The sequence below is a fragment of the Salmo trutta genome, chromosome 18, assembly GCF_901001165.1.
Source record: "Salmo trutta chromosome 18, fSalTru1.1, whole genome shotgun sequence".
NCBI lineage: Eukaryota > Metazoa > Chordata > Actinopteri > Salmoniformes > Salmonidae > Salmo > Salmo trutta.
This window is the reverse complement of record NC_042974.1, coordinates 9411304-9421941: the sequence shown is the minus strand read 5'-3', so window position 1 is coordinate 9421941 and position 10638 is coordinate 9411304. Positions and strand designations below refer to the sequence as shown.

Genomic DNA, 10638 nt, shown 5'->3' with positions numbered 1-10638 from the left:
AGAAGCTGAAGGCCTGTGCTGTCAAATTGGCCATGTTGGTCTTTAGAGCTTTTGTACATTTGTGGGTTGCAGTAGACCTACATCTGTGTCTGTACTCATGTCTCCATAGCTCCGGGCCCAGAACCAAGTCTTGAAGAAGGGCGTGGTAGACGAGCAGGCTAGCTCCACCTCTCTGAAGGTACACAACCATTCAGAGCCCACTGGAATAGTTTTGCTCATCTCTCCCTTTCCCCTCAGAAATCCTGGTTGAAGGATTTCTGAGGGGGAAATAAGGTGGAATGGGACCCTCCAACCAGGATTTGAATAACAACAAAAAAACAGGGAATTTTGATGACTTGAAAGGCCTTGTATGCATTCAGTAGGGCTGTGGCACTCATGTTGTCAGCCAGTTATTGTCATGCAAATGGCTGCCGGTCTCACGCAAATTAGCATTGCCAGACCTCCATCATACAAGCTGCTGATGCGCCTTTTTGAACATCTACATTTTAAAAAGTATAATAAATCCATTTAATATAAATCCATTATTTTAGTCAGGTCTAAAGAAATATTATGATAGGAAGAAAATATATTTTCAAAGAACCAAATGAGTTGGCCTACTGTATGTTCTCTGGCTATGTGCCATGTCGTAGGCTTGTTCATGTTGTAGAAAATATATGTTAAAAAGTCTCATGCCATTATTTTATATTATAGGATTTTATTGTAAGAATAATATATACTGAACAAAAATATAAACGCAACATGTAAAGTGTTGGTCCAATTTTTCATAGGCAAATTTGGTGCATAAATTTGTTTATATCCCTGTTAGTGAGCATTTCTCCTTTGCCAAAATAATCCATCCACCTGACAGGTGTGGCATATCAAGAAGCTTTTTAAACAACATGAATATTACATTGGTGCATCTGTGCTGGGCACAATAAAAGCGCATTCTAAAATGTGCAGTGTTATCACACAACACAATGACACGGGTGACTCTAGTTTTGAATGAGCGTGCAATTGGCATGCTGACTGCAGGAATTTCCAACAGCGCTGTTTCCACAGAATTGAATGGGTAGGCTACTTCGGTTTTATAGGGGAGCAGCTGAGAAATACATGTAGTAGCAGCTGGGATCCTCTTTTTAGTGGCAACCATCAACACTCTGCTTTCACACAGGACTGCATATAGAAATGTCTTGGCTGATAAGGACACTTCACACAGGACTGCATATAGAAATGTCTGGGCTGATAAGGACACTTCACACAGGACTGCATATAGAAATGTCTGGGCTGATAAGGACACTTCACACAGGACTGCATATAGAAATGTCTGGGCTGTTAAGGATACTTCACACAGGACTGCATATAGAAATGTCTGGGCTGATAAGGACACTTCACACAGGACTGCATATAGAAATGTCTGGGCTGTTAAGGACACTTCACACAGGACTGCATATAGAAATGTCTGGGCTGTTAAGGATACTTCACACAGGACTGCATATAGAAATGTCTGGGCTGATAAGGACACTTCACACAGGACTGCATATAGAAATGTCTGGGCTGTTAAGGACACTTCACACAGGACTGCATATAGAAATGTCTGGGCTGTTAAGGATACTTCACACAGGACTGCATATAGAAATGTCTGGGCTGTTAAGGATACTTCACACAGGACTGCATATAGAAATGTCTGGGCTGATAAGGACACTTATTTCACTCTACGCATCCACCACTGTTTGAGGAGCATGCAGGCTCTCGCTGTGCGACAGGTGATATTCCGCCCAAACTCTGTATGCCATGGGCTCTTCAACCATGTTCCTGTATTTACCCAATGCTTGATTTGGGAAACCAAGTGAAATCTGTTTGGGATCATCGATAGTAACATGTTTTCACAACGAAACATATTTAATTAAACTGTTGACAACCCCTATCTCTGCATGCTTGAGAAAGGAATGAAGGAGAAGGAAACACACAGTGGTGAGATATTCTGTCCAAAGGTAATGTCTCAGCCTATTAATTATGAAAATATAAAAATGCCCTATTACTAGGCTATTCAAAAGGTAACCAGTCCATCCAGTATGAATAATAATGGAGTCCACACTCAAAGGTGATTACTAGAGTAAGTTTAATTTAAGTAGGGGCTAGACCAATCATGTACCAAAGACACCTTAAATCTAAAAATAAATAAAAATGTTCTGCTGTGTGTAATATGCGGTAGGCTATAAGGCATTGTATTGTAACATTTTTAAATGTTTTATGTTGGGCTTCTCATATAGGCCTATGCTTATGGCTTTTCTAAATGCAACGTCTTAAATGCTTTGAATGAATCATCACCTTTAAAATTGCTGTCCATTGTGTTGTTTGGCTCTGAAACAACGAGCATGGAATTTATTTTGGGTAACAGACATATAGAACAAAATGTACAATGTGGACCCAGAGGATATCAATTGAAAGTATTAACTCAAATGCTTGTTTCCAAAGTGGTCCTTGATGGTAAAAACAACTTTCACTATGTTTTCCACTCAATCTGTGGAACTTCTTTCTTCAAATTGATCACAGTGAAGTTAACATGTAGCCTAACGGTGTGTTTTAAAAGCATAATACTGTTTTGATGATGTGTTTGATGAGATTTTCCATTTTACTTGTTCTCAACTGACCTACCTGGTTAAATAAAGGTGGGGGAAAAAATGTGTCAGTGGTTAGAGGAACGATAGAGCCCTGAGTACCAGGTCATTAACAACCTGATGGTAGTTAGCAAGTTGGGTACTACTAATGCATGATACTACTATTGCATAGAGGAGATTACTGTGACTCAACGGTCACGTGGAATATGACTGCGGTCATGACACATGATTGTCAGTGTGGCGATAATACGGTCACTGCAACAGCCCTAGCGTTCAGTCAATGTCATTGTATGTGTTGAGCCCTCACTGAGCGTCTTCTTCTCCACCTATATACTACAGGAGCAAGTGAAGCAGCGAGAGCAGAGCCTGAGGAAGGTGGAGCAGGAGATGGATAGTCTCACCTTCAGGAACCAGCAGTTGGCTAAGAGGGTAGAGCTGCTGCAGGAGGAACTGGCTGCCAGCGAAGCCAAGGGCAAGAAGAGCAAGGTAGAGACAGACACTGGTCCTCTTGCTCCATTGTTAAGACATGGTGTTTGCAGCGGCAGGATAGTGGGTTTGATCCCCGGGATCATCCATACGTAAAAAGTTTGCACGCATGACTGTAAGTTGCTTTGGATAAAGGCGCCTGCTAAAATGGCATATATTAGACATGGAATAGGGTACACCCCACAATCAGACATGTCATTTGGGATGCAGAGTTTATTTGTCGATCAGTGATTCTCATCAGTTCGACTGCAATGTAGTGAATCTCAAAGGCACTTTCTCTCCACCAGAACAAAGGGGACTCCCCCTCCCAGCAGGGCTTGCAGCAGACCCAGAGTGTGTTTGATGAAGACCTGCAGAAGAAGATCCAGGAGAACGAGAGGCTTCACATCCAGGTCTGTCTCTGAGACATGGGAGTGTATGCTTGTATGGACAAGTGTAAACCAAGAGACTACTGGTTTGAATATGTGTACATCATGATGTATTTGACGAGTTGATTTTGTGTGCTGTTCTGTTCATGTCTATGGATTATGTTTTTATGATTCTTCTAAGGTAATGCCCAAATAAATATTTTATCCTTGGATGGTCAATGAAGTTATTTTCTGTTCTAAGTTCTATGAGGCTGATGAGCAGCACAGGCAGCAGGAGTCTCAGCTAAAGGTCCGGTTGGAGGAGCTGGAGAGAGACCATGAACAGCACCAGGGCACAGTGGACGGACTCACCTCCAAATACATGGACACTATTGAGAGGCTGCAGAGTGCCAAGGCCAGACTAGAGGTGAAATGGAGGGAGAATAATTGAAGGAGGATAAGAAGGGCTAAACTCATGAATTTGTTATTGATGTTGTAAATCATGATGCCATTTGCTGTGTCCTACAGGTGAAATCTCAGACTCTGGAGAGGGAAACTAATGAGTGCAGAGTTCAGACAGACGAATGGTAAAACCCTTATATTTCTATAGTAGAGGACTTAAAATGAAGCAATAATGAGGGTTAGAATAATGCATATGTGGGTTGTTGTGAATGGGGTCGCATTTAGTATGGTCACTGAGCGGTAGTTGACTATTTCTCCTTCCCTCTCCTCTCCTCTCCACCTCCCCTCCCTCCATCCTCTTCTCTCTCAATTCAATGTCAATTTAAGGGCTTTATTGGCATGGAAACATATGTTAACATTGCCAGAGCAAGTGAAGTAGATAATATACAAAAGTTAAAGAAACAATAAAAATTAACAGTAAACATTACAATCACAGAAGTTCCAAAAGAATAAAGACGTTACAAATGTCATATGTATATATACAGTGTTGTAATGATGTGCAAATAGTAAAAAAGGGAAAATAAATAAACAAATATGGGTTGTATTTACAATGCTGTTTGTTCTTCACTGATTGCCCTTTTCTTGTGGCAACAGGTCACAAATCTTGCTGCTGTGATGGAACACTGTGTTATTTCACCCAGCAGATATGGGAGTTTATCAAAATTGGGATTGTTTTCAAATTCTTTGTGGATCTGTGTAATCTGAGGAAAATATGTGTCTCTAATATGGTCATACATTTGGCAGGAGGTTAGGAAGTGCAGCTCAGTTTCCACCTCATTTTGTGGGCAGTGTGCACATAGTGGGCAGTGTGCACATTTGTGGGCAGTGTGCACATCTTCTCTTGAGAGCCAGGTCTGCCTACGGTGGCCTTTCAATAGCAAGACTATGCTCACTGAGTCTGTACATACTCAAAGCTTTCCTTAAGGTTGGGTCAGTCACAGTGGTCAGGTGTTCGGCCACTGTGTACTCTCTGTTTAGGGCCAAATAGCATTCCAGTTTGCTCTGTTTTTTTGTTAATTCTTTCCAATGTGTCAAGTAATTATCTTTCTGTTTTCTCGTAATTTGGTTGGGTCTAACTGTGTTGCTGTCCTCTCTCTCTAGTCAGCAGCAGTTGAGGAAGTGTCAGTCAGAGCTCAACAGACAGGTGAAACAGAGCAGTTGTCTCATCCAGGAGAAAGTGCCCTTCAATGACACCAGTGAGTACTAGGTCACTATGCAACATTTCACTGACTCCTGATCATGTTCATTAGGAACCAAGCGGAAGACAACAGGCTGAAACAGTGAGGGACTACCTGGATGGGTCCAATAACAACTGCTCATTTGTTGTTTTCTGTTGCGGTGTGTGCTCTAATGAACACAACCTTGTTGAAACATCAGTGATTGTGAATTATTTGAGAGCACATATACATGTATATACTACTAATGTTAGTGAATTACATATCTTGTTGAATAATGCCATATTACACTTAAAGACATGCTACGGAACGTTGGCGACTAAGTATTTTTTTAAACCTCCCGCTTTGAGCTGGATTTGTCAATGTGTAGTTCATACATGCGTGATCTATACTGAACAAAAAATATAGACGCAACATGCAACAATTTTAACAGTTTTACTGAGTTAGAGTTCACATAAGGAACTCAGTCCATTGAAATAAATTCATTAGGCCCTAATCTATGGCATTCACATGACTGGGTGGGGTCTCAGCCATGGGTGGGCCTGGTAGGGCATAAGCCCATCCACTTGGGAGCCAGGCCTACCCACTGGGGAGTATGGCACAGCCAATTAGAATGGGTTTTTCCCCACAAAAGGGTTTTATTACAGACAGAAAAACTCCTCAGTTTCATCAGCTGTCTGGGTGGATGGTCTCAGATGATCCCGCTGGTGAAGAAGCCAGATGTGGAGGTCTTGGGCTGGCGTGGTTACACGTGTTCTGCAGTTGTGAGGCCGGTTGGACGTAGTGCCAAATTCTCTAAAACGACCGTGGAGCTGGCTTATGGTAGAGAATTGAACATTCAATTCTCTGGCAACAGCTCTGGTGGACATTCCTGCTGTCAGCATGCCAATTGCACGCTTCCTCAAGACATCTGGTGTTTATATGACAAAACTGCACATTTTACACTGTTGTCCCCAGCACAAGGTGCACCTGTGTAATCATCATGCTGTTTAATCATCTTCTTGATATGCTACACCTGTCAGGTGGATGGATTATCTTGGCAAAGGTGAAATGCTCTCAAACAGAGAATTTGAGAGAAATAAGCTTTCTGTGCGTATGGACAATTTCTGGAATGTTTTATTTAAGCTCATGAAACATGGGACCAACACTTTTACGTGTTGCGTTTATATTTTTGTTCAGTATCTGAGCAGAATTACTGTATAACCTCAGTTAACCATTAAATCCATAGTTTGAAAGCGACTGTTAACTGGAAGATGTGCAGCGTCAATTTCACTACATTTTCCCCACGTGGACTAGCCCCCTAGCAATTCGATTTCTAGCCGATGAGCTTCAGCCCCTCGCCATTTTGAGTGACAGCTAGCAAGATGCACACACAGCAGAGAGAGAGCAATGACGTGGTGCAAATCTGTTCATGTGACGAAGTACACCATTTTCTGGGACCATTTTTGGCTCGAGCGCTACTTCCAGAACTAAAAAGTATACAAAAGTACTGGAGAATCTCTTTAACATCTATCTCACTGATGCTGTAGGAAGAGGCACACTGAAGCACTGCCTAATGCGTCATGCTATGACACAGAGGCTATGTTCAAGTCCAACGCTAGAGCCCTGTTCTCCTCTCTGCTCAGTGTCCTGGTTAGATGGAAGATGGCTTACTTAGTCCTTATAAAAATGCTATATGAATTACAGCGCTATGACATGCCATCATTCGGCGCATTAAACTGCTGTAAGTCAGTAAGTAAATAATTTCAACTTTTTTGTCACCCTGAAATCTCTCCTTTTAAATTTCCCTCCCTTTTTCTCCAGAATTCAGTGACTACAACAGCCTCAATGTTCCACCACACAACAGAAGACACCAGGTGAGAGGAAGCTTTATAGTAATATCCAGTATTATTCAATTCTGTCCTTGAATTTTATAGAACAGTTGGTGCTCGAAACTCCATTGTCAGCGTGAATATGTGGTCCAGAGTTTTGGTAGTAATCTCTCTCTATGTCCTCTCCTCCAGTTGAAGGCCCGAGACGTGGCTGGTCAGGTCCTAGGCTTCGTCCAGGACCTAGTGGCGGCTCTGTTAAACTTCCACTCCTACACAGAGCAGAGGGTGCACATCTACCCCCTGGATTCCTCTATCGAACCCATCTCACCACTCAACCAGAAGGTGAGGACACACACAATGTCTCCGCCCCGACATCCTTTAAAGGTTCCAACAGCAGTTAGTACATACATTTTTGGATATACCTATTGGTTCTTGCTTAGTTCAACTGTCGTACCCAATTGGAACCCAGAGTATAAGCTTGTTTACTCAAATGTTTGTAAACAAAGTAAATGTAAACAAACACTACATAGCCTCAGAACATGATTAAAACTATAACGTTGATATCATGGATGACCAGTCCTTGCATCTGTAGCTCTGTCTATGAATTTGAGTTGTTACATTTCTCTAGCCCCTCCCTCAACTTTTTACCCAATTAGGGGCGGGGAGAAAGCTTTGTTTATACTGCTGATTTGCTGCTTTAAACATATTACATGTTAAATGTTTAGTCCTTTAGCAGATGTTCTTAACCATAATGACTTACCTACTTCAGACGAAAGCACATATTGTAAGATTTTCTCTTCTCCCCAGTTCTCCCAGTATCTACATGAGAATGCAGCCTATGTGCGCCCCCTGGAGGAAGGACTAGTGCAACTACACCAGAGCATCACAGAGGACACAGTAACAGTACTGGAGACTGTGGCGAAACTGAAGGACTTTGCTGATCATTTCACATCCTACACCCACTATCTGCAGAAGATTCTACCATACCAGCTCAAAAGGTCAGTACTCATTACATTAGGTGTGTGTGTGTGTGTGTGTGTGTGTGTGTGTGTGTGTGTGTGTGTGTGTGTATTTACATCTAACGGGGTGGGTGGGTATTTTCCTCCTCATCCTCCTCTATTCTCCCCCCAGTCTGGAGGAAGAGTGCAGGGCTTCTTTGTGTACCTCCTCTCTCATCTCTAAGAACCAGGAGCTGCAGAGTGGCATGAAGAGAATCACGTCAGTGTTCGACAAACTACACAGCTACATCATCCTACTGGCCTTACCTAGTGAGTTGTATCATCCTACTGGCCTTACCTAGTGAGTTGTATCATCCTACTGGCCTTACCTAGTGAGTTGTATCATCCTACTGGCCTTAGCTAGTGAGTTGTATCATCCTACTGGCCTTACCTAGTGAGTTGTATCATCCTACTGGCCTTAGCTAGTGAATTGTATCATTCTACTGGCCTTACATAGTGAATTATACCATCCCATTGGCCTTACCTAGGGAGTTAGTGTCTTCAGAAAGGATTCACACCCCTTGATTTATTCCACATTTTGTTGTGTTACAGCCTGATTTTAAAATGGATTACATTTAGATTTCTTGTCACTGGCCTACACAAAGTGGAATTATGTTTTTAAACAGTTTTATAAATTAATTAAAAATGAAAAGCGGAAACGTGAGTCAGTAAGTATTCAAGCTAGAGTTCGACCGATTATGATTTTTCAACGATGATACCGATTTCGACTATTGGAAGACCAAAAAAAGCCGATACCGATTTAATCGGACAATTTACATTTTTTTTTTAATATATTTAATATATTTAATAATGACAATTACAACAATGCTGAATGAACTTATTTTACCTTAATATAATACATAAATAAAATCAATTTAGTCTCATAAATAATGAAACATGTTCAATTTGGTTTAAATAATGCAAAAAAAAGTGTTGGAGAAGAAAGTAAAAGTGCAATATGTGCCATGTAAGAAAGCTAACGTTTAAGTTCCTTGCTCACAACATAGGAACATATGAAAGCTGGTGGTTCCTTTTAACATGAGTCTTCAATATTCCCAGGTAAGAAGTTTTAGGTTGTAGTTAACAGGACTATTTCTCTCTATACCATTTGTATTTCATATACCTTTGACTATTGGATGTTCTAATAGGTACTTTAGTATTGCCAGCCTAATCTCGGGAGTTGATTGGCTTGAAGTCATAAACAGCTCAATGTTTGAAGCACAGCGAAGAGCTGCTGGCAAACGCACAAAAGTGCTGTTTGAATGAATGCTTACGAGCCTGCTGCTGCCTACCACCGCTCAGTCAGACTGCTCTATCAAATCATAGACTTAATTATAATATAATAACACACAAAAATATGAGCCTTAGGTCATTTATATGGTCAAATCCGGAAACTATCATTTCGAAAACAAAACATTTATTATTTCAGTGAAATACGGAACCGTTCTGTATTTTTATCTAACGGGTGGCATCCCTAAGTCTAAATATTGCTGTTACGTTGCACAACCTTCCATGTTATGTCATAATTATGTACAATTCTGGCAAATTAATTACCGTCTTTGTTAGGAAGAAATGGTCTTCACAACGAGCCAGGCAGCCCAAACTGCTGCATATACCCTGACTCTGCTTGCACAGAACGCAAGAGAAGTGACACAATTTCCCTAGTTAAAAGACATTCATGTTAGCAGGCAATATTAACTAAATATGAAGGTTTAAAAATGTATACTTGTGTATTGATTTTATAGAAAGGCATTGATGTTTATGGTTAGGTACACATTGGTGCAACGACAGTGCTTTTTTTTCGCGAATGCGCTTGTTAAATCACAAGCCCTTTGTTATGGCAAGTCTAAATAAGTTACGGAGTAAACGTTTACTTAACAAATCACGTAATATGTTGCATGGACTCCCTCTGTGTGCAATAATAGTTTTTAACATGATTTTTGAATTACTAGCTCATCTCTGTATCCCACACATACAATTATTTGTAAGGTCCCTCAGTCGAGCAGTGAATTTGTAACACAGATTTAACCACAAAGACTAGGTAGGTTCTCCAATGCCTCGCAAAGAAGGGCACCTATTGGTAGATGGGTTAAAAAAATAAAGAGCAGACATTGAATATCCCTTTGATAATGATGAAGTTATTAATTACACTTTAAATGGAGTATCAGTACACCCAGTTACTACAAGGATACAGGCATCCTTCATAACTCAGTTCCCGGAGAGGAAGGAAACCACTCAGGGATTGTACCATGAGGGCAATGGTGACTTTAAAACGCTTATGGCTGTGATAGGAGAACTGAGGATGGATCAACAACATTGTAGTTACTCCACAATATGAACCTTATTGACAAAGTGAAAAGAAGGAAGCCTATAGAGAATAAACATATTCCAAAACATGCATCCTGTTTGCAATAAGGCACTAACATAATACTGCGGAAAATGTGGCAAAGCAATTAACACTTTGTATTCGAGACAAAAATGTTTTTATGTTTGGGGCAAATCCAATCCATCACATCACGGAGTAACACTTGCCATATTTTCAAGCATAGTGGTGACCATGTTATGGGTATGCTTGTAATCCTTAACAGCTGGGGGGTTTTTCAGGATAAAAAAAGAAACTGAATAGAGCTAAACACAGGCAAAGTCCTACAGGAAAACCTGATTCAGTCTGCTTTCCACCAGACACTGGGAGAGGAATTCACCTTTCACCAGCACAATAACATAAAACCAAATCTACACTGGAGTTACCAAGATGACAGTGA

The 10638-nt window shown here is 40.9% G+C and overlaps 1 protein-coding gene across 1 annotated transcript in view; it reads left to right on the top strand.

The window, feature by feature from the left end:
- Positions 1-10638, top strand: part of LOC115152812 (protein phosphatase 1 regulatory subunit 21) — a 55751-nt gene that overhangs the window by 1327 nt on the left and 43786 nt on the right. The window contains exons 2-11 of the mRNA XM_029697646.1: positions 110-178; positions 2937-3083; positions 3371-3475; positions 3693-3857; positions 3959-4017; positions 4994-5088; positions 6871-6923; positions 7071-7220; positions 7686-7876; positions 8010-8146. Of these exons, the coding sequence (XP_029553506.1) occupies positions 110-178; positions 2937-3083; positions 3371-3475; positions 3693-3857; positions 3959-4017; positions 4994-5088; positions 6871-6923; positions 7071-7220; positions 7686-7876; positions 8010-8146 (1171 nt within the window). The remainder of the gene's footprint in view (positions 1-109; positions 179-2936; positions 3084-3370; positions 3476-3692; positions 3858-3958; positions 4018-4993; positions 5089-6870; positions 6924-7070; positions 7221-7685; positions 7877-8009; positions 8147-10638) is intronic.